The sequence below is a fragment of the Mobula birostris genome, chromosome 4, assembly GCF_030028105.1.
Source record: "Mobula birostris isolate sMobBir1 chromosome 4, sMobBir1.hap1, whole genome shotgun sequence".
Taxonomy (NCBI): domain Eukaryota; kingdom Metazoa; phylum Chordata; class Chondrichthyes; order Myliobatiformes; family Myliobatidae; genus Mobula; species Mobula birostris.
In genome coordinates this window covers 137221260-137246567 of record NC_092373.1, presented here as the reverse complement: position 1 = coordinate 137246567, position 25308 = coordinate 137221260, and the positions used below count along the sequence as shown (strand labels likewise).

At 40.5% G+C, this 25308-nt stretch overlaps 1 protein-coding gene across 1 annotated transcript; it reads left to right on the top strand.

Moving 5' to 3' along the window:
• Positions 1-109: 109 nt before the first annotated feature.
• On the top strand, positions 110-24155 carry cetn4 (centrin 4). Its single transcript, XM_072256125.1, has 5 exons — positions 110-265; positions 9354-9509; positions 13373-13501; positions 13604-13741; positions 23971-24155. The coding sequence occupies exons 1-5, from the start codon at positions 263-265 to the stop codon at positions 24058-24060; spliced, it is 516 nt and encodes a 171-aa protein (XP_072112226.1). The 5' UTR covers positions 110-262; the 3' UTR covers positions 24061-24155.
• The last annotated feature ends 1153 nt before the right edge of the window (positions 24156-25308 follow it).

Sequence of the window (25308 nt, the reverse complement as noted above, 5' to 3'; positions counted from 1 at the left end):
ACATGATGTCATTGACTAGTCTCAAAAACGATTGGTTTAAGGACGTACGTCATCACGGGATTAATGCCGACTCTTATTTCAGGATGGCCAGGTGGAGTGTCAGTTACAGTGACGTCAGGAGCGCCCGCCCTGACTGTTGACCATATCGTGATTTGTCTGGGAAACTAAGTAAGAGTTTGTTTACGTTGGAGAGGAAGCAGTTGGTGGAAGATTACAACGTTTACAGCTTGTTTTAAACAGTTTAATTGTACGGCTTTGAGCAATGGTAAGTATCTTACAATAATTTATTCTTAAGCATAACTTATTGATTGAGCCGAATAACATGCTTTTATTTTCTCAAGAAATTCTGCAGATGATGGCAATCTAAAGCAACACACACAAAATGTTGGAAGAGCTCGGAGGTCAGGCAAGCACCTATGGATACGAATAAGTAGTCGGCGTTTCGGACGGAGACCCTTCGGGACTAGAAAGGAAGGGGAAAGACACCAGGATAAAAAGAGGATAGTTGATAGGTGATAGGTGAAGCCAGGTGGGTGGAAAGTTAAAGGGCTGGAGGGGAATGAATCTGATAGAGGAGAGTGGACTATGGGAAAAAGGGAAGAGGGAGGGGGGCCAGGGGGAGATGATCGGCAGGTGAGAAGAGGTAAGAGGCCAGAGTGGGGATTAGAAGGAGGGAAAGGGAAAATAACTGGAGGGAGAAATAAATGTTCAGGCCATCAGGTTGGAGGCTACCCAGATGGAATACACGATGTTGCTCTTCCATCCTGAGAGTGGCCTCATCATTATAAAAGAGGAGGCCACCAACATCAGACCCCAACAGGTATCAGAACTGGAATAGGAATGGGAATTAAAATGGTTGGCTACTGGGAAATTCTGCTTTTGCCGGATAGAGCAGAGATACTTGATAAAGCAGCCCCCCAATTTATGACTGGCCTCACCAATGCAGAGGAGAGCACATCGGCTGCACTGGATACAGTAGATGACTCCAAAAGATTCGCAGGTGAAGTATTGCCTCACCTGGAAGGACTGTTTGGGGTCCTGAATGGAGGTGAATGGGTAGGGGTGCTTTTGCCACTTGCAGGGGTAAGTGCCAGGAGGATGAATTGACAAAGGAATCAAAAAGAGACCAATGCCTGTGGAAAGTGGGGAGTGGGCAGAGGGGAGGTAAAGATGTGTTTGGTGGTATGATGGTGGAAGTTGCAGAAAACGATGTGTTTGATGCAGAAGTTAGGACAAGAGGAACTCTATCCCCATTAAGGCAGTGAGAAGATTTTGTCGATGAGTAAATGCGTGTTGAAAAATTAGTAAAAACTGCAAATGCTTGAAATCTAAAAGAAAGAAAATGTAGGAAACAAGTCAAACAACATCTGTGGAAAGCGAAATGTGGTTTATGTTCTGATGAAGGGCCTTGGACCGAAAACGTCAACTCATTTTCTCTTTCCACAAATGGTACATGGCTGGTTGTGTGTTTCTAGCATTTACTGTTTTTTTAAAAATTGAAACTCTGGGTTAATAGCGCGAATTGTGATGTATTTGACAGATGGGTCTACACAGCTACAATTTGAAATCACCTTACTTCACTGGGTGCAATTTAGGGAAAAAAGGTTTTTTATATATAATATGTAATATTTATTGTAGAAACGAGGTTTAGTTAGTATTTGTGGGAACAATTTGGTTAAAAATACCTTTGCAAATTTTCAAAGAACGAAAAAGCCTATTTTAATCATAGGGACTAGATAGGAAGCCTTCTGAATTTGCAGTTACTGAAAAGATCAAACAGATTCAAAGTCAAAATTTAGCTAATTGTAATACAAATGAAATAAATAGCCCCTGTTAAATAAAACCTGACTTTGTGGCAAGTTAGCCATAACGGTTCTGTGCAATGAATGCCAGCTGTATAAATTTTTCAATTTGTTTATTCTCATTGTACGTAAAGTTCCTAGCTAAAGAATTTCTAAAAAAATTTTCTTGCTGACTTAACTGATAGAAAAGTCTGCAGGTGTATTGTCACAGATTATAATAATTTTACTGAACTAATAACTAAGAGAATACAACAGTTGATAAATGTAATTTTCAAAAGAAAATATTATAATGAAGAGCTGTTCTCAAAGTCAAAAGGCCTGCCATTCCATATCAGGACAGGCCGACACTTCCCTTTCAGCTGCTCTTGGGGTGAACTCGTAAGCTACTTGAAATCATTGAATATAAACTTTTGGCTGCAACCTACCCCAAGTAATCGTGTGAAGTCCATTTCTTTATCATCGCAGTACTATTCAATCTATTTAATATACGTAATTTATTTACTTGTTTATTTATTATTATTTTCTATTTTATTTATCTTTTTCTCTGCTAGATTATGTATTGCATTGAACTGCTGCTGCTAAGTTAACAAATTTCACATCACATGCTGGTGATAATAAACCTGATTCTGATTCTGGTCTCAGGAGTGTGAGAGCCATCCCACATCAACAGCCTGACTGTCAAGGTTCTTTTCAATGATTTCGCTCTGGATCTCTTCAATGATTTCAAGTTCCCTGGCCCCCATCATCTTATTTGCACTATGGATGTCCAGTCCTTGTACACCTCTATCCCCCACCAGGAAGCCCTCAAAGCTCTCTGTTTCTTTCTGGACACCAGACCCAACCAGTTCCCCTCGACTCTTAATAATTTCTTGTTCTCACTCTTAATAATTTTTCCTTTGGCTCCTCCCATTTCCTTCAAACAAAAGGTGTAGATGGGCACTCGCAAGGGTCCCAGCTATGCTTGCCTTTTTGTCGACTATGTGGAACAGTCATGTTCCAAGCCTACACTGGTGTCCGTCCCCCACTTTTCCTATGCTACATAGATGACTACGTTGGTGCTGCTTCCTGCACCCGTGCTGAGCTCATCAACTTCATCAACTTTGCCTCCAACTTGCATTCTGCCCTCAAATTTACCTGGTCAATTTCTGACACTTCCCTCCCCATTCTCGATCTCACTGTCTCTATATCTGGAGACAGCTTTCCTACTGATGACTATTATAAATCCACGGACTCTCACAGCTACCTGGATTATACCACTTGCCACTGTGTTACTTGTAAAAGTGCCATCCCTTTCTCTCAATTCTTCTGTCTCCACCACATCTGCTCTCAGGATGAGGCGTTTTATTCTAGAATGAAGGAGATGTCCTTTTTCGAAGTAGGGGGCTTCACTTCCTCCACCATCAACAGTGTCTTCAACCATCTCTTCCATTTCATGCACGTCTGCCCTTACCTAATCCTCCTGCCACCCCTACCAGGGATAGGGTTCCTCTTGTCCTCACCTACCACCCCACCAGCCTCTGCGTCCAGCACATCATTCTGCCGCCATCTCCAACGGGATCCCACCACCATGCACATCTTTTTCTCCCCCCTGCCCCCCACTTTCTGCTTTCCACAGGGATCACTCCCTACATGACTCCCTTGTCCATTCATTCCCCTCCACTGATCTCCCTTCTGGCACTTGTCCTTGCAAGTGGAACAAGTGTCACATCTGCCCCTACACCTCCTCCCTCACTACCATTCAGGATCCCAAACAGTCCTCCCAGATGAGGTGACACTTCACCTGTGAGTCTGTTGGGGTCGTATACTGTGTCCAGTGCTCCCAGTGAGACCTGAAGTAGATTGGAAGACCGTTTCGTCAAGCACTTTGGTTCCGTCCACCAGAAGAAGCAGGATCTCCCACTAACCACCTATTTTAAATCCACTTCCCATTCTCATTCAGTGTATCAATCCATGGCCTCCTCCACTCTCGTGATGAGGCCACAGTCATGTTGGAGGAATGACACCTTATATGGGTAGCCTCCAACCTGATAGCATGAACATCGATTTCTCGAACTTCTGTTAATTCCCCCCCCCCACCCCTAATGGCCTCTCCTTCACCAGTCCCCATCATCTTTTCCTGCTCTCACCCCATCTCCTTGCCTGCCCATTGCCTCCCTCTAGTGCTCCTCCCACCCTTTTCTTACTTCCATGGCCTTCTATTCACATCTATCAGACTTCCCCTTCTCCAGCTCTGTTTCTCTTTCACCAATCAACTTTCCAGCCATTTACTTCATCACCCCACCCCCCCAGTCTTATCTGTCACCTTGTGCTTCTTCCTCACCTCCCCCACCCTTTAAAGCTATTCATCTTTTTTTTCTCCAGTCCTGCTGAAGGGTCTCGGTCTGAAATGTCGACTGTACTGTTTTCCATAGACGCTGGCTGAATTGCTGAGCTCCTCCAGCGTTTTGTGTGTGTTGCTTGGATTTCCAGTGTCTGCAGATTCTCTCTTGTTTGTGACTGCCAAGGAACTTTAGAGCAAGGAATTTTATTTCATGTGATTATCTTCAGTCCTTTTTAGATATGTGTTGTAAACCACAAAAGGATAATCTTCTCTTGAAGCACATAAAAGAATATTTCCACCGTGATGGATGTCACCATTTAGCAAATTTGATCACCCCACATGCTATGGGACCAAAAGTAGGCCTTTCAGTGCACGTACCTGCCTCTGGATGAACTGACTGCGCTTGTCAGGAGTCAGAGAACGTTTCGGGAGAGCAGTGTCATGTGCTTCACTGAGACTTGGCTGCACGAGGACATACCCGATCAAAGCATTTCCAAAGAGGGCTTCCAGACAGCTCGAGCTGACCGGAATTGCACTGAGAGCGGTAAGCGTAAAGGAGGAGGGCTGGCGGTTCTGGTAAATAACAGATGGTGCAGTCCTGGGCATATTACGATCAAGGAACATGTCTGTAGCCCGGATATTGAACTTTTTGCTGTTGGACTCCGGCCATATTATTTGCTAAGGGAAATCTCGCGTGCAATTGTGGTTGTTGTGTACATCCCTCCCTCTGCCAACCCGATGTCGGCGGGTAACATCATTTACATCATCACAGCCAGATTACAAACCCAGCACCCGAGTGCCCTCATGACCATCTCGGGTGACTTCAACCAGATTACCATGGCTAGAACACTGCCCAACTTCACACAGTATGTGAGCTGTACAACCAGAGGGGAGAGGACTCTGGATTTGATGTACACTAACGTTAAGGATGCATGCAGCTCCTCTCCCCTCCCCCTGCTGGGAAGGTCAGATCACAACCTGGTGCATCTAAAACCCTGCTACGTGCCTCTGGTGAAGAGTAAACCTGCAACCTCGAGGACAGTGAGAAAATGGTCGGAGGAGGCTTATGAGGCGCTCCAGGGTTGTTTTGAGGTGACAGATGGGCTCACAGAATGCATCACTGGTTACATCAACTTCTGCGTGGACTGCAATGTTCCGACAAGAACTGTCCTTTGTTATTCAAATAACAAGCCATGGGTGACAAAGGACATTAAGGACATCCTGAACGCTAAAAAGAGGGTGTTTAGAGATGGAAATAAGGAGGAGCTGAGGGCAATACAGAGGGACCTGAAAGCCAGGATCAGGGAGGCTAAAGACAGGTACAGGAGGAAGCTTGAGTGGAAATTCCAGCAGAACAACATGAGAGCGGTCTGGAGGGGGATGAGGACCATCACTGGGTTCCGGCAAACTAGCAACAGAGGAGCGGAAGGCAGTGTGGACAGGGCCAATGAACTTAACCTGTTCTTTAACAGATTTGACATTGTGGCCCCTGCCCATCCCACACATGAGCCATCTATTGTCGGTCCCCAACCAACACATATTCCACTCTCCCCTCCTACCCCTCCTCACAGTCCCCCACCCTGCTCTCATGACTATACCCCTTCCCCACATGAAACCACCACGGTGGGCTTCACAGCTGAACAGATGAGAAGACAGCTGAAACGTCTCAACCCAAGCCAGCCTGCAGGACCGGATGGTTTCAGTACCAGGGTGCTCAAAGTCTGTGCCCCTCAGCTATGTGGAGTACTTTGCCATGTATTCAACCTGAGTCTGAGGCTCCGGAGGGTTCCTGTACTGTGGAAGACGTCCTGCCTCGTCCCTGTGCTGAAGACGCCGCGCCCCAGCGGCCTCAATGACTACAGTCCGGTGGCATTGACCTCCCACATCATGAAGACTCTGGAGAGTCTTGTTCTGGAGCTGCTCCGGCCTATGGTCAGGCCAACTTAGATCCCCTCCATTTCGCCTACCAGCCCCGACTAGGAGTTGAGAATGCCATCGTCTTCCTGCTGAACCGTGTCTATGCCCACCTGGACAGGCCAGCGAGCACTGTGAGGGTCATATTTTTTGACTTCTCCAGTGTGTTCAACACCATCCGCCCTGCTCTGCTGGGGGAGAAGCTGACAGCGATGCAGGTGGATGCTTCCTTGGTATCATGGATTCTTGATTACCTGACTGGCAGACCACAATACATGTGCTTGCAACACTGTGTGTCTGACAGAGTGATCAGCAGCACTGGGGCTCCACAGGGGACTGTCTCGTCTCCCTTTCTCTTCACCATTTACACCTCGGACTTCAACTACTGCACAGAGTCTTGTCATCTTCAGAAGTTTTCGGATGTCTCTGCCATAGTTGGGTACATCAGCAAGGGAGATGAGGCTGAGTACAGGGCTACAGTAGGAAACTTTTTCACATGGTGCGAGCAGAATTAACTGCAGCTTAATGTGAAAAAGACTAAGGAGCTGGTGGTAGACCTGAGGAGAGCTAAGGTGCTGGTGATCCCTGTTTCCATCTGGGGATCAGTATGGACATGGTGGAGGGTTACAAATACCTGGGGATATGAATTGACAATAAACTGGACTGGTCAAAGAACACTGAGGTTGTCTACAAGAAGGGTCAGAGCCGTCTCTATTTCCTGAGGAGACTGAGGTCCTTTAACAACTGTCGGACGATGCTGAGGATGTTCTACGAGTCTGTGGTGGCCAATGCTATCATGTTTGCTGCTGTTTGCTGGGGCAGCAGGTTGAGGGCGGCAGACACCAACAGAATCAACAAACTCATTCGTAAGGCCAGTGATGTTGTGGGGATGGAACTGGACTCTCACGGTGGTTCTGAAAAGAGGATGTTGTCTAAGTTGCATGCCATCTTGGTCAATGTCTCCCATCCACTACATAATGTACTGGGTGGGCACAGGAGTACATTCAGCCAGAGACTCATTCCACCGAGATGCAGCACTGAGCGTCATGGGAAATCATTCCTGCCTGTGGCCGTCAAACTTTACAACTCCTCCCTTGGAGGGTCAGACACCCTGAGCCAATAGGCTGGTCCTGGATTTATTTCATAATTTACTGGCATAATTTACATATTACTATTTAACTATTTATGGTTCTATTACTATTTATTATTTATGGAGCAATTGTAACGAAAACCAATTTCCCCCGGGATTAATAAAGTATGACTATGCTTAGATTATGCTGATCTATTAATTAACCATTTGTTTGTTATAGTTCTATAACTTGCATTTTAACAAAATGTGTTTGTGGGTCTAGAGTCAACGGTGTTTCTGGAAAAATTCCGCTATCCTTTACCTGATTTGGAAGTTCAATAACTTGAAGCACAAGATTTGTGAACAATTTTTTTCTGGCATGAGCTCTGAATGATTCCAATCTAACTGTAGCTGCAATAGACATTTTATTGCACTTTACAATGTCAGTGGATTTGCTTTTCTGGCTGCAGTGCTGAAGACTATGCTAGAACTACCTGAAATCATCGGTAGTGCTCTCAAGTAAAAAGATATTGACTAATATTTGTGCTGATGCTAATACCACATGGCTTCATTAAAATTCTGGTCAAATATTGATAAAAGTTGAATTCCAGACATGAGAGTGATTGCCCTGCATACAAATAACAATTAATTGTAGTGGTCAGTTAGATTCAAACTTGGCTCAGAGGTAGGAAGAAGAGGTAGTGGTTCAAGGTTGTTTCTTGGAATGGAGGCTGGTGACTAGTAGTGTGCTGCAGGGAATGAATTTGGAATCCTTGTTCTTTATTTAAATAAATGATTTGGATGTGAATGCACAATGCTTGATCAGTAAGTTTGGAGATGACACTGACTTAGGAAATGTTGATGGTGAAGCAGATTATCATAAATTATAAGAGAAGTGGAGTGAGGAGGTAGCAAATATATCTCAAATACAGTTAAGTGTGAGGTGATAAAGTTTAGAAAATCATTGGATTTAGACTATGAAAGGTAGGGCACCAGGAACTAGAAGTACAAGTGAAATTTTTGTAAAGCAGTGTCAGAGGTAGACAGGTGGTAAAAAAGGTGGTAAGCACACTGGCTTTCATCATGGCATTAAACATGGGATTTGAGACTTGTTGCAGTTGTACAAGTCATTGGTGTAGTACTGTGTACTGCATTGGTCACTGTATTGAAGGAAAGATGTCAAATTGGAAAGAGTTCAGAAAAGATGTACGAGGATGTTGCCATGACTTTTGGGCTAGTGTTGGAGAGAAAGGTTGGCCATGCTGTTTTTTTCTTTGGAGGATAGGAAAATAAGGGGCAACCTCGAAGTGTTTAAAATTATGAAAGGCACAGAAAATGTGGATGGTAACAATCTTTTCCAAAGGGTAGGTGAATCTAAAACTAGATCCCATAGGTTTAGGGTGAGAGGGGAAAGGTTTAAAAGGAAACTGAGGAACAACTTTTTCATGCAGATGTTGGTGAATATATGGAATGGGCTATCAGAGAAAGTGGTTAAAGCAAGTACAATAGTATTATTTTAAGAAGCACTGAGATACGTTGTACTTGTATCAAGGGTGATGAACTTAGAGCATGGATCAGTGCATGGAACTACAATGTTGTCGCCGTTACAGAGACAGCTCTAACAAGAGCAGGAACAGCTGCTGGGAGTTCCATGGTTAAAATGTTTCCAAGGGACAGGGAAGGAGGTAAAAGGTGAAGGAATGGCATTGCTAACCAGGGATAATATCACAGTGACAGAAAGGTATGAAGAGATAGTAAGAGATTTGAAAGTGGGAGGAGAAGGGGGAGATCAGAAATGATCGGAGAAGACAGAAGGAGAACCCTCCCGTCCTGTCTTCTATCATTTCTGATATCCTCCTCCCCCTCTCAAATCTCTTACTATCACTTCTTTAAGTTAGTCCTGACGAAGGGTCCTTCCCCAAAACGTCGACTGTGCTTCTTCCTATAGCTGCTGCCTGGCCTGCTGCGTTCCACCAGCATTTTGATTCGTCTTTGATTGCTTGAGTAAAGAGCCATTTGAGACACAATTAATGGAATAACCTACATTGTATTCCGCCATGATTCAATTACAAACCTGATCGTAAGTGTTTAATGATTAAATATTAGAATTGAAATTGGTTTATTGAAAATATATTTAGAAATATTGAAAAAGTTAGTTTTGCAAACCATCCATACAGGTCATACAAATTATTTTTAAACATATTTAATCACTTAAAGTATATACTAATAATATTTTTTTTTTCTTTAGGCATCCGGCTTTAGAAAAGCTCCTTTAGGATCTGCGCAGCGCAAAAAAACTGCTCCAAAACCAGATCTTACTGAAGAGCAAAAGCAAGAAATCAGAGAAGCTTTTGATTTGTTTGACACAGATGGCACAGGAACTATTGATGTAAAAGAAATCAAGGTGCTTTCAAATAATACTAATTATGTTAAATTGTATGGATTGGTTGCAGTTATCAATGGTGTCATTAGAAGGTGTATTTCGTTCATCTACGTGCCTATCTAAGAGTTCTTTTAAATGTCCCTAATGTATTGACCTCTACTATCACCACCGGCAATGCATTCCAGGTACTTAGTACTTCCTGTGTATTAAAAAAACTCTTATGATATCTCCCCTAAACTTTCTTTTATACATCTTAAAAGGATGTTCTGTGGTATTAACCATTGCTGCCCTGGGAAAGAAGGCTGTGGCTGTCCACTTTGTCTATCCCTTTTTTTAATCTTATACACCTCTGTCAAGTTGCCTCTCATCCCCTGTTGCTGCAAAGAGAAAAGCCTTAGCTCACTCAACCTTTCTCTCATAAGATGTATTCTCTCATCGTGGCAGTATCCTGATAAACCTCTTCTGCACCCACTCTAAAGATTCCACATCCTGGACACAATACTCCAAGTGTGGTCTAACCAGAGTTTTATAGAGTTGCAACATTACCTCATGGCTCTTGAGACAGGTCTCCCAACTAATAAAAGGCAAGCATCCATATGCCTCCTTGCCACCCTATCAACTTGTGTGGCAACTCTGAGGAATCTATGGAATGTCAATCCCAAGATCCCACTGTTCCTCCATACTGCTAAGAATTCTGCCATTAACCTGGTACTCTGTCTTCAAGTTCAACTTTCCAAACTGTGTCACTTAACACTTTCCAGATTGAACTCCATCTATTACTTCTCCCCCTTCAGAATCTGGTAGAGATACTTGCGTCATCATTAGCTGCTCATTATGAACTGGAAGACTGGTGGTCAGCTAATGTTGCCCTTTTATTTGAGAAGGGCTGCAAGGGAGAGAAGTTAATGGGAAAGGATTCCAATGACAGAACCCTACGCATTTGGAAAGGCATGGACTTTTGCAAGGTCCTTGGCAAGGTTCCATGTGGTAGGCTGGTCTAGAACATTAGATCACATGGGATCCAGTGTAAACTAGCCAATTGCTTACAAAATTGGATGAGGGGTGGAAATCACAGGATGATAGTGGAGTGTAGTCCTGTAACCAGTGTTGTGGGTCCACTGTTATTTGTCATCTATTTAACATTTGGGATGAGAATGCAGTTGGAATGTTTAGAATTGTTGATTTAGTAGACAATGAAGGAGGTTATGTGGGATTACAAGAGGATTAAGATCAATTGGGAAAGTGGACCAAGGAATGTTAAATAAAATTTAACTTGTTCAAGTGTGAAGTGACTTATTTTGCAAAATTAAAGCAGGAGATGGCTTGCACAGGGGCCCTTTAGAGGGAGAGAGAGAGACCTGGCAGTATAAGCACATAGCTTCCTGAAAGTGGCAACAGAGTTAGACAGTGGTGAAGAGGGCTCACTCCTTTATCATTCAGGGCAATGAGTGCAAGAGTTCAGTCATATTACAGTTGTATGAAGCATAGTAATATTGTGTGCAGTCCTGGTCATTTACCTACGGGAAGAATGTTCTTGAGCTGGAAAGGATGCAGAAAAAAAATCCTGAATATGTTACCAGCACTGGAGGGCTTGAATTATAAGCAGAGAATGGTTAGGGTGTTTTGTTTTCCTCCCTGGTGTATAGGACGCAGAGGGATGAACATGAGTGACATAGATGAGGCGAATAGTCAAGGTCTTTTTCTTCCCCCGCCACCCCACCCCAGGTTAAGAGAGTATAAAACTAGAGACTATAGCTTTCCAAATGTGAAACTTTAAAAGGTGATTGGAGGGGTAACCTTTTCATACAGAGGGGAGTGTGTATATGGAACAAGCTGTCGGGGAACTGGTAGAGGTGTGTACAGTTACAATATTTAAAATATATTTAGACACATACATAGCAAAGGCTTTGATGGATAAGGGCCAACACCAGACAAATAGACAACATGATTGGCATAGACAAGTTGGACTCTACAACTCTTTGACTTTATAAGATGCGGACGGCAGAGTTTACTTGGCTTCAGGTATTGGGCAAGTAACACATACAAGGCTGAATAAGAGTGCTTAAGAATAATCTAGAATCCTATTGAAATAATCTGGGTTTGACTAGGGAAGTTTATATCAGGAGTTACAAATTTCTTTCCTTGGGATCCAGCACCAATTTGATTTTCCCAATTTACCTCCATATTGAAATCCACCATGACTATTTTAACATTTTCTCCTTTGTACCCAGCATCTGAGTGACTGATTGAGGTCTATATATAACTCCCATCAGGATCTTTTTACCCTTAGTTTCTTAACTTCACCCACAAGAATTCTACATCTTCTGATCCCATGTCACTGCTTTATAAGGATTTGATTTCACTTTTTATCAACAAAGCCACCCCACCCACCCCTTTGCTCACCTTTCTGTACTCTCAATACAATGTGTATCATTGGGTGTTAAACTTCCAGCTGTGATCCTCTTTCAACAATGAGCTTGTGATACCCACAAGGCCATACTTGCCTATTTTTAACTATGTTACAAGATCATTTAAACATAATACCATCAGTCCTGTATTCACCACCCTCCTTTTCAATTTTGTTTCCATGTTGCCTTAAGTTAAATAAATGATTCCTTTCCATCTTATTCTAATAATGTTCTATCTTCTATCTAATGATGTTCTCTAAACCATTTTGTGGAAAAAAAAGAAACATTCCCACTTTTTCATCGGGACACTTGGCCAATGGTTGTTCAAAGTGGAAATGGAGTACAGTGGATTCCGGTTAATTGGGTCTACCATTTATTTGGGACAATTCGTACGGAACAAAGACTAATTGGAGAAAATAGCTGGAATTCTCTTTGTTTATTTGGGACTCTACACTATTTAATTAGGACAGGAGACTGTTGCCGAACAGGTTGTAAGTACCATCAGTCACTTGCACTGATGTGGTTGTTAGACACTACATCATGTTAGAGCGATCAGTTGTGTGTGTTCGTGTTATGTTATCCATTTGGGCTGACTGATACCGATTTAAAAGACAGTGATTTGTGATAATCCTGTGTCAGGAAATTTATTGTTAGGTTATGACACTACTTTTGCAGGAAGGCAATAATGGCAGTCCATTATCTGCACTAGGTGTCTGAGTTGATTTTGTTCATTTACAGTCAATCAAAAGAAAATGTCAGCATACACTGGATGAATTTCTCTATCTATAACTATATCTATAACAAAGTTGTATTCTACGGTAGTGGTATTGGTAATGTTCCAATTTGTTCTGTATTTCATTTAAATACATAATTTGTTACACAGTTAAACATAGTTTCTTTTTTATATACCTTTTCTAATTATTTCCATGAAACTGGCTAATTGGGGCAGCCTCTTAATTGGGCCAAAATGTACTGGCCCTGATGTGTCCCAATTAACCAGAATTCACAGTATTTGGAATGGAATTAAAAATGTCAAATTCAGTTATTGGGAATGAGCAAGCCCAGTGTCAAAAAAAGGAACAACTTGCACATTTATCTAATCAAGTAGCTCCAGTTCCATTTGTAGAGAGTAACACTGGTAATATCCATCCTCTCAGAAGTCATAGAACCAAAGTGGAGCGAAGCCATTCCTTGATCTCGAGGGATTGCCTAGGAAAAGAAAATAAAAATGCTATCTGCATCAACAAAAAAATATGTAGATACCAGATTTACGGAATTACTCATGCAGCAAGATTCTAATTTCAGCATTGTAGATATCAATGCAATTTCCTCTGTAAGTAGAAAAGTGTGGAATATATATGCTGTGATTATTGTTTTATACTGCTCCTTTTCAGAATTACCTAAGGTTATCTAATTTGGACTGGCATAATTTGTCAGTTGTATTCATACTAATAAAATTATATGTTAACTTTTTAGGTTGCCATGCGTGCTTTGGGGTTTGAACCTAAAAAAGAAGAAATAAGAAAGATGATTTCGGACATAGATAAAGAAGGATCTGGTAGCATCGATTTTAATGACTTTCTAGCAATGATGACTCAGAAAATGGTGAGATGCCATCCAAACCTGTGTAAGATTAAGAATTGTCTCTTTGATATTAATGTCAAAGTATTCACTGATAATAATACCAGTTCATTAATTTTACTTTAGAGTGAAAAAGACTCCAAAGAAGAAATTTTGAAAGCCTTTCGGTTGTTTGATGATGATGGCACAGGAAAGATATCATTCAAAAACCTGAAGAGGGTTGCTAAAGAATTAGGTGAAAACCTGACTGATGAAGAATTGCAGGTGATTTTTTTGTTTTCTTATTGTACTTTCATTATTTAAGAGCTTAACTTTTTTGCTTTCCAATTCTCGTTTATATGGTGTTTATGAGCGACTTAATCGAAAAGCAGTTTTCTTATGTGCCTTAGAGACACAGAAACAGGCCTTTCAGCCCATTTATTCTGTGCCGAACCATCAATTGGCTCAGTCCCATCGACCTGCATCTGGACCATAGCCCTCCATATTCCCCTCGTCAATGTACCTATCCATATTTCTCTTAAATGTTGAAATCGACTACTTGTGCTGGCAGCTCGTTCCATGCTCTCACCACCCTCAGAGTGAAGAAGTTCCCCCTCATATTCCCCTAAACATTTCACCTTTCACCCTTAATCCATGACCTCTAGATGTCGTCTCACCCAATCTTAGTGGGAAAGGCTTGTATTCATTTACCCTATCTATACCCCTCATAATTTTGTATCAAATCTCCTTTCAATCTTCTGTGTTCTAGGGAATGAAGTCCTAACCTGTTCAACCTTTCCGTACAACTCTTGTCCTCAAGACCCAGCAGCATCCTTGTAAATATTCTCTGCATCCTTTCAATCTTACTACCATATTTCCAAAACTGCACGTAATACTCTAAATTAGACCTCACCACCATCTTATACAATTTCCACAGTACATCCCAACTCCTGTACTCAATACATTGATTTACGAAGGCTAATGTGCTAAAGCTTTCTTTACAACCCTACCTGTGATGCCATTTTCAAGGAATTGTGGATCTGCATTCCCAGACCCCTCTGTGAGACTCCATAAGATTGGTTAGACATAACTTGCCACGCACAAAGCCATGTTGGTTAGTCTCTGTCTATCATAAATACAATCTTTTAGAATACCTTCCAATAACTTTCCCACTACTGATGTCAGGCTCCCCAGCCTGTAATTTTATGGCTTATTCTTAGAACCTTTATTAAACAACTGAACAATAATAGTTATTCTCCAATCCTCTGGCACCATACTCGTGGCTAAGGACATTTTAAAATCTCTGCTAGAGCCCCTGCAATTTTTACACTAGCCTCCCACAGGGTCTGAGGGAATACCTGGTCAGGCCCTGGGGATTTATCCACCGTAATTTGCTTCAAAACGGCAAACACTTCCTCCTCTGTAATCTGTATAGGGACCATGACCTCACTGCTGCATTTCTTCACATCTGTAAGACTCTGTGTCTGTCCCCTAAGTAAATACAGATGCAATAACTCCATTAAAGATCTCCCCCATCTCTTTTGGCTTCACACATAGATTACCAGTCTGATCTTCTAGAGGACCAATTTTGTCTGTTGCTATCCTTTTGCTCTTAAAATATCTGTAGAAGCCCTTAGGATTCTCCTTCACCTTGACTACTAGAGCAATCTTGTGTCATCTTTTACTCCTGATTTTCTTCTGAATGTTCTCTTGCATTTCTCATACTCCTCAAAACAGTCTCCAAGGAGCTGCAGCTTGGTGCACTTTGTGCAGATGTAGTTATCAGGGAGACTGGAGATCTCCCAAAGTTCCCTCATTTCACACAAGGAACATACCACAAACTCTGGACCCATTCTCGTCACACTAGCTATGTACTAGTAGAAGAAGAAACTTAGTGGAAACTTATTTAGAGCCTCTCTGCTTGCCCAAACCTGTTGAACCAAAACTGGACCACTCTAAGACTGCCTTAAACTTAGATCACTTTAAAAAAAAATAGACTCCATTTAAACAATGGCTTGATTTTAAAATTCTCAAACTTGTTTTCAAAGCCCTCTCTCGCTTCATCCCTCATTATTACTATCACCACTACTCAACCTTCAAGATATTCTAGACATTTCCAACTTGGGCCTTTGAGGATGTCAAAGTTTAATTGAAAATTGCATTTTAAATTTTAATTATGATATTATCCACCTTCTATTGCTGTTTTTCTTAGAGGTAAAGTCTCTGGTTTGGGGAGGTGCTGTTGGACTTTCCTAGGCAAATGTATGCACTGTGTTTTGGTATATTCATTGTAATCATAGTGCCATGATGGTGGAGGGAATGTATGTTTAGAGTGGTGGATGGTTGTCAATCAGCAGGACTGATTTGTCCTGAATTGGTTCAAGTGTCTTGGGCATGTTTGAAGCTGCAATCATCAAGGTACTGGCATATATTCCATCATAGCCCATAATTCTAAATTTAATATTACTGAAAATGGGAATAAGTGGTGGCCATGTAAGCCCCTCAAGCCTATTGTGCCATTTTTTAAGACCAGTGGTTGATCTGATTAATGTTCTCAACTTTTGCTGTCACCACCCTAAATCCTTGGTTTCACTGTTGTCCCCATATAGCATCTCTTTTATGCCAACGTTTTCTTAGATTTTTCTACTTTTGTAATGCTCTCTGCTTTGCATTTTTTCCTCTTCCTCTCTTAGAAATTGTTTCTCTGCCTTGTGTCCGTCTTCCTCCCTAATTAGCTTTTCTCAGTTTCTCTTCTCCACTTATCCACTTATGTCAATATTTCTCTCCTTTTCACTTTCCCTTTCTGTCCTTAATATTTTTCATTCTCCTCTTCAGTTTTTCTTTCAGCTCCCCTTCTAAATAAACTTTTCCTCTCTTCTAAATAAACACATTGATTTAGTTTGGGTAACAATTTTCATTTTGTGGTTGAAAATCAGTAAAACTGCAGACACTAGAAATCTTAAATAAAAATGCTAGAAACACTCACAGAAGAAACAGCACCTGTCAAAATAAAAGAAACTTGTGTTCCAGGTTGAAGATGCTTGTGTCAGAATAGTGAAATTGAGAAAATAAGTTCATTTTATGTTTTAGCGAGGGTTGAGAATTGACGATACAACAATAGGAGTATCTCTGATAGGCTGAGGCCAGAGCTTCTTGGATGATTTCAATGTTTAAACAATTGTGTGATTAATAAGATTAATGAGGACAAGATAGAAAGAGGGGAAACAGAAGGACATGTTAACAGTTACAAAATCCGGAGCTGCTGCTGAACCTGAAACCAAAAGGAGAGAGCTAGAAATGTTCATGGATAGAGAAAATCTGAGTTTGTATTATAGATGCTTACCTTGCAGTAGAATTGTTAAATTCAGCATTGAGTCCCAGAATCTGCATGATGCTCAGAAAGAAATTAGACCATAAGACATAGGAGCAGAATTAGGCCATCTGGCCCATCGAATCTGCTCTGCTATTCAATCATAACTGACCCTTTTTTCTATCTCCTCCTCAACCCCAGTTCCTGACCTTTTCCCCATAACCTTTGATGCTATGTCCAGTCAAGAATCTACCAATCTCTGCCTTAAATACACCCAATGACCTGACCTCCACAGCTCATGTGGCAACAAATTCCCGAAATTCGCCACCCTTTGGCTAAAGAAATTTTTCTGCATCTCTGTTTTGAAAGGACACTCTTCTATCCTGAGGCTGTGCCCTCTTGTCCTAGACTCTCCCACCGTGGGAAACATTCTTTCCACATCTACTCGGTCTAGGCCTTTCAACATTCAAAAAGCTTCCTTGTTCCCGTATCAAATGTTCCTCGTATGACGACCCTTTCATTCCTGGAATCATCCTTGTGAACCACCTCTGGACCCTCTCCAATGCCAGTACATCTTTTCTAAGATGATGGGCACAAAATTAAGGTGCTGTTCCACAAACCTGCATTGGTCCTTGTTGGAATAGTACATGAGACCTCAGATAATGCAGGTGTCAACTGCAAGAGATACAATGCCTGCTGTTTTACTCTGTCCCTTTTCATCATTCAGAGACCCAAACAGAACTTCTGAAATGAAGCAGTCTAATGTATTGCAGTCAGTGCTTAGAGTGTGGTCTACTCCACAATGGCAAAAACAAAGGTAGATTGGGTAATTGCTTACTCTAGTTGGCTTGTCACTATATTTTCTCCATTCTGATCCTCCAAACTCCATATCAGTGACTCTTGTACTGTCTTAACACAGCCCAACATAAGCCTGACAACACATGTACCCTATGTCTAGTTTTTCCACAGTTCTTGAGAGTCTATGAAATTTAACAAATTCATTTAATTTGTTTTTTTGGTTTGTATTGTAACTGATTGGTTCTGCTGTAAGGTTATTCATTTGCAATACTAACTCTTCATAGACACTGCCTAATCATCAGGGCATTTCTAGCATTTTCCTTTTGGTTTCCAGTTTAGCCACTGTCCTGGTCTTCACTCTACAAGTCCCTTTGTTTGATTCTCCTCTCTCACAGCCCTCATTAAATTGTTAACCAGCCAGCCCTGTAAGTATTGGAATCACTTGGGAAACCACGACCTAAGGATTCTCAGATTGTCCCACCCAAACATTCTCGTCCCACCACAACCCCCGCTCTCTCCCGCCCGCTCTCCCAACATAATAACTTAATTTGTTTTTTTTTTCATTTTTCCAGTTTGGATGATATGTCTTTGGCCTGGATGTTTTTTTTCTCTCTTTCTCTTTCCACTGATGTTACCTTACTGGAGTATTTCCAGTATTATCTGTTGTTAATCCCATTATCATTTTCTCCCTGTTTCTCTTTTAGCATGCTTTTTTAAAACCCTCTTTTTTTCTTTCCTGTTTTTCACTTTATTTCACTTTTGCTTTGATACTTTTTTATGTTTTTTTTAAAAAAATTAGGTTATTTAGAAAATATAATCAATGAATTTTCTGAGTGGCTTCCATTTTTTTAGGACAAGGTCTACTGCTCCTACTATTGCATTAGGTGGCGATATTTACTTTCTTAAACTCTGTTTCAGTTACAGCCACCCCTCACTCCCACCTGCCTCAAACAAACTCTCCATTCCACACCCCAATTCCCCAACCAATGCTGTAGTGAGCAACCAATAAGCTAAAGTTCACTACTTGGGGCTTTGTGGTTGACAAAGCCACATCCTGCCATTTCATGTACAATGTACCAACTTGCAATGCTGTAATTACATATTGGCCTTGTGCTTTATACTCATTCCTTGTAATTATTTTTGTACTGCAGAAATAGAGAATAGTACAGTAAAGAGAAAAGATGTTAGCTTCATTGAATGTGCACTGGCTCTTATGAAGAGCAATTTAGTTAATTCCACATGCAGCTCTTTTTTTCTATTCTCTATCAATATTTTCCTCTGCTGTATAGTCTGCAAAACTTCACTACTTCTTCTCTAAAATATAGTACCCAAAATTTGGCGGCATACTCTAGCCAGAGATAATCTTTGCCTGGAAAAATGGAGTGAATTTCAGAGGCAGGATACATCATGTTGACAACGCTATGTAGTAGAATGACAGTACCAAAGTGAAGGGGCAGGGTGGGAGGTTGAATCACTAGGCCCTAGTGGTGTTTAATATCCTTAGCTTTTGTCTCCTATACCTTTTATACATTCCAGCATCCAATGTCCATAACTGCTTTGTTAATCTATTTTGCCATGTTTGAAGATTTATGTACAGATTCTTAAAGTCCTCTTTCAACAGCTTAGTTAATTGGAATTTGTCATGTGTGAAACTGAAGGGTTCTTTGAACACAATCTCACAGTAGTGGAAGTGAGTTATTGAGGAAAATGAGTGAATTCACTGTCATCAGGATGAAAGTTGTCAGCAATGAATGTATTAACAAAGAACTATGACCTGACAAATCAGTTTCCAGCTCTGAAATATTGTAGTAGTTCATGCAGAGCATGTCAACCATAAAAGAAAGGCTAGCATTTCTACAGCACTTTTCATGACATGATTGAAAATGGACTTAATCCTACGCCTGGCATTCTATCCATGGAAATATCTGTGTCAGTTTTGGCAGGCACCATAATTTCATTATCCTCATAGAGATGAAATAATTTTGTAGTACCACACTATAAATGTGATCGATTCTGTTTTTGATAAAGTAGGAGCAGTTTTGTATAAAGGTGTGCAAAGGTACAGTAGTGCTATAGAATAGAAATGGTATACTGTAAGCAGAGCCAAAATGATCTTCAGCCAATATTAGATTGAATTTTTGTACACTCTGAAGTAAATGTAATGAACAACTAATAGGAAAATGAGATTAATATACGTACACTTTCATCCTTGACGATGGAATGAGAAAACGAGGCTAAAATATTTCCTGCCTTTTCATTCCAAGTACAGAGTGGATGTTGAACACTACCTCTTCCTGATGTCTACACCAATAAAATATTCAACTAATTTTTGTCAGCCCATGAGATGTCAAGTATTGTGCTGAATATGGAAAGGTTGTAGGACAAGAAAACATCTCGTGTACTATCACAACTCCAGATGAGCTATTTTAATACTGTGACAACACTGACATCCATCTCAGGAATTTGTCTAGTCATGTCTTGTTAACAAAAAGCCAAACAAATTAATTATACCTAATCGCTGTCCATTAGCTTACTTGCAACTAAAATGATGAAAGGTGTTTCAACCGTGATTTCAAGTAGCATTCACTCTCCGATAATGTACTTATTTTGGCTGTTTGCATTCAGCCACCCATTTCCTTACTTTGGACAAAAAGCCAAATTAGATATTTAGGAGTAACTGCCTTTGACAATAGTGTGTATCAGGTAGATAGTTGAGATGTAAAATGTAGGAGTGAGATTTTGGGGAAACCCTCCATTGATTGGTGTCATAGCTAACACACAGAAAGAGGAGAAGATGATTGTGTTTGTTGAAAGCCAATTATCTCATTTCCAGGAGCTTTTCAAGATAGAGGTTGACTCCTTTCCATTGCCTCATTTGTGATCCTTCTGCCACCATAAGGTTAGAACTAGGGAAATCTGTTATTGATTACTACACTCAGTTCCATTCATAATTTCATACTTCTGGATTGTACTACAATTTTTCAGAGCTGGATACTAATTTGTCATTTCAGTGTTCTTTGGATATGTATGCATTGATGCCAACTTTCATGACTTTAACAGTGATTCACTTTTCCTTCAGTAATTCTCTTCCATTACTAGATGTAGGTTTTAAAAATACCTTCAGTTCCACACACAATAAATCCCAAATAAGCACAAGACTACAAAAGGACGACAAACCTTTGAAGGTGGCAAGACAGATTAGCAAAGTAATTAAGAAATGATATGAGGTGCTGAACTTTACCAAGTCATAGCAAATAAAAGCAAAGAATATTAAATACTAGGCCTAGAAATTCACTGCCATCAATAGTCATTTCTGATGTATAGTAGTGTCAGTATGTTGTACCCTGCCTCTGAAATTTATTCTATTTTTCATAATGATGTATTCCCTTTGCAAGCTTGAACAGATAAGTAGCAAGTATGATTTATCAGGGAATGTTTATCTGCAACAAATGTCAAAGAGTCCTACAGCATAGAACTGGGCTTTTTAGCTTATCAAGTCTATTCTGACCATCAATCAGCCATAAATCCTGCATTGGTCCCATTTAAAAACAAAAAGTCTCCTTATTCTTATTAGATCCAGCTAGCTTCTACCATTGACCTACATATTAGAGATTAATTTATAATGGCCAATTGTCCTATCAATACGTATGTCTTTGGGATGTTGAAGGAAAGCAAAGCACCCAGAGGGAATGGTTGAGATCGTTAGCTCCTCACAGACAACGCCCAAGGTCAGAATTGAATTTGGTTATCTGGTACCGTGAGGTAGTGGCTTTACTAATTGAGCCACTATGCCACTCTTCCTCCTCTTGACATTCTAAGTGTGTCCAAAGCCATTAATATTGTGATGGTCATAATGGACTAAAGACGTATGATACTCTGGCTACAGACACTGAGAAAAAACTGCATAAGTTTGAATTATGAAAGCATATGTACATGATCCTCTGCTTACACAGTTTTGTTCCAATGAGTGGAATAGAACACAGTTTCTAATGTGATAGTACTATGGAAAACTTTATTGTTGATTAGGGACTAGCTATCAAGGATACATTTTTTTTGGGTATTCCTTGTTAAGATGCTTGTCTCCTGGCTCTCCAAACACTTCCCACCTTACAACCTGAAACCACCTTCCCACCTTCCTTCAACTCGTCCTTGAAATAAATTGGAGTTTGATGAATAGTCATAGTAGTCGTAGTCATACTTTATTGATCCCCGGGGAAATTGGTTTTCGTTACAGTTGCACCATAAAAAATAAATAGTAATAGAACCATAAATAGTTAAATAGTAATATGTAAATTATGAAATAAGTCCAGGACCAGCCTATTGGCTCAGGGTGTCTGACCCTCCAAGGGAGGAGTTGTAAAGTTTGACAGCCACGGGTAGGAATGACTTCCTATGACGCTCTGTGTTGCATCTCGGTGGAATGAGTCTCTGGCTGAATGTACTCCTGTGCCCACCCAGTACATTATGTAGTGGATGGGAGACATTGACCAAGATGGCATGCAATTTAGATAGCATCCTCTTTTCAGACACCACCATGAGAGAGTCTGGTTCCATCCCCACAACATCACTGGCCTTACGAATGAGTTTGTTGATTCTGTTGGTGTCTGTTACCCTCAGCCTGCTGCCCCAGCACACAACAGCAAACATGATAGCACTGGCCACCACAGACTCATAGAACATCCTCAGCATCGTCCGGCAGATGTTAAAGGACCTCAGTCTTCTCAGGAAATAGAGATGGCTCTGACCCTTCTTGTAGACAGCCTCAGTGTTCTTTGATCAGTCCAGTTTATTGTCAATTCGTATCCCCAGGTATTTGTAATCCTCCACCATGTCCACACTGACCCCCTGGATGGAAACAGGGGTCACCAGTACCTTAGCTCTCCTCAGGTCTACCACCAGCTCCTTAGTCTTTTTCACATTAAGCTGCAGATAATTCTGCTCACACCATGTGACAAAGTTTCCTACCGTAGCCCTGTACTCAGCCTCATCTCCCTTGCTGATGCATCCAACTATGGCAGAGTCATCCGAAAACTTCTGAAGATGACAAGACTCTGTGCAGTAGTTGAAGTCCGAGGTGTAAGTGGTGAAGAGAAAGGGAGACAAGACAGTCCACTGTGGAGCCCCAGTGCTGCTGATCACTCTGTCGGTCACACAGTGTTGCAAGCACACATACTGTGGTCTGCCAGTCAGGTAATCAAGAATCCATGATACCAGGGAAGCATCCACCTGCATCGCTGTCAGCTTCTCCCCCAGCAGAGCAGGGCGGATGGTGTTGAACGCACTGGAGAAGTCAAAAAACATGACCCTCACAGTGCTCGCTGGCTTGTCCAGGTGGGCATAGACACGGTTCAGCAGGTAGACGATGGCATCCTCAACTCCTAGTCGGGGCTGGTAGGCGAACTGGAGGGGATCTAAGTGTGGCCTGACCATAGGCCGGAGCAGCTCCAGAACAAGTCTCTCCAGGGTCTTCATGATGTGGGAAGCATAATGAACAAAGGTTAATTAAATTTTATGTAATAATTGATAAGCATGGACAGATGAAAGTAGATGTACATTACTGGATAGAAGCCAATCTTACTATGAGCAAAGAGAAACAATCCAAGTGAGTTGGAAAGAAAGGCTGAACTATTTAAAAAAAAATCTTCAGAAAGGATTGATTCTGGTATGAGTTGCAAGAAAAAGTACATCTTTTTGTAAATGTGTAGTGAATAAGTAGTGAATAAGTAGAGGCAAATGAAATACTTATGACTAATAAAACGAAAGAGAAAATGAAGAAGAATGAGACATTTAGAAGACTCATTATATTTAACCAGGTGAAATATTCCATGCCTTAAAAAAATTGAAAGTACAACAGTACATGTTAAAGACTTTGGGCAAATAGATAAATATTGTTACTTCTAATTTACTTTCCTGTTTTTTTTTGTGATCCTGCTGGCCTATTCTCTTTCTGCACTTGATTTGATTCCAGTTAATACATTTTAATTCATCTTTTTGACCCTCTTTCTGTTTTTTAATCCTCAAATTTCATTAGTCAAGAAAATGTTTTATTCATCCCATTATTCCCCTGGTCTCCAGATACCTCATTGCCTTTGTCATGTGTTATATAAGCCTATACTTACAGCAAATGAAAGTACAAAAATACTGAGTTTAAAGGTATAGAGGAGTGATTGATTAATGCCAAATGCTGTGAAATCAACTGTCCCTAAAATAACTAATCTATTATAAGCAAACCGCTGGCTTTCATAGTGTGGGTTTGCAAGTGTACATGCATAATGTGTTTTATTTGTGTTTGTGTGCAGTTATTTACGTACTACTCTGATAGATTTTCTAAATTTAGATTTTTAGTCAATATGCATGAAGTACTGTTCCAAATGTTTAAAAGATTTTTTTTATTTTTCATAAACAGGAAATGATAGATGAAGCTGACCGTGATGGTGATGGTGAGATAAATGAACAGGAATTTTTGCGGATTATGAAAAAGACAAGCCTCTATTAATTTCTATGATATTGTCTACTGTCCTTAAGTAGTACTAGTTGTGAATTATGTTTATTTAATAAAGAAGAAAAGCCATTGAAGTTTGATATATTTGATATATTTGTGTTTGGTATGATTTATTTAATATAAATCCTAAAAATATCAATTCTAAACAATTGATGCATATTAGCCTTGCATGCACTCAATTGAAACACGATTGTTTTTGTGTATGAGCACTTTGTCCCTAGGAGGTATGTAATTTTGTTACTTTCATATTCTGACCATACAAATTATGAATTTTTATTTGTGCATATTTGAAATCACTTGTTTTCCAGTAGTATGTTTACAGCTGTTTCTACTTAAGTAGCTATTATTACTCTGAGAGTTGAGTCCAATATTTTTTTACTAAATCACTTACATGTCCCATACTCAGTATTTTCTGTAAAATACTTGGCAATTTTGGAAGAGTTTTTTAAACTATTTTTAGTTTTAACATTTGAATATTGAAGAGTAATAAACTTCTGTGAGAGGTGTTTTTGGGGTAAACAGACAGCAATGTCAAATTACTTGCAATTACTAATAAAATGATATGTTCATTGCATCAGATAAGATTTCAAAGGATTTAACTTAGATACTTTGGTGTGGTCTTGTTTACTTAAAAACTGAATAAGATGAAATTCAGCTTTTTTCACAGGCAAACTAAGGTTGCTGCAAAATGGAAAGGCATAACACTTTAGGCAGTCATGCCAAAAATTGTTAAAGCGATTAAGTACCTCAGCATCAGTTCTGCTCACTGTTATTTCCAAAATTTGACCAGTAGTACCAATTGTGATTGTTACTGTTTAGAAAATATTCCCAGTGTTGTCAACAGCAAAACCTGTTTAAAGTCTCTTTTCAGACTTGCATCAGGTTTCATTATGGCCTGGTATGGAAACACCAAAGCCCTTGAATGGAAAAGCCTACAAAAATTAATGCATACAACCCAGTCCATCATGAGTAAATCCTCCGTAGAACTGAGCACATCTACAAGGAGCGCTGTCGCAGGAAAGAAGTATCCATAATCAAGGACCACCACCAACCAGGCTATTCTCTCTTCTCACTGCTCCCATAGCCTCAGGACCTACAACACCAGGTTCAGGAGCACTTATTACCTCTCAGCCATCAGGTTCTTGACCAGAGGGGATAACTTCACTTGCCCCATCACTGAAATATTTCCACAACCTATGCACTCACTTTCAAGGACTCTTCATCTTATGTTCTCAATATTGT

Coding starts and splice junctions, on each gene's coding strand:
- cetn4 (XM_072256125.1), top strand. Junction 9,510..13,372: donor TTGATGTAAAAGAAATCAAG/GTGCTTTCAAAT, acceptor TTAACTTTTTAG/GTTGCCATGCGTGCTTTGGG. Junction 13,742..23,970: donor TGACTGATGAAGAATTGCAG/GTGATTTTTTTG, acceptor TTTCATAAACAG/GAAATGATAGATGAAGCTGA.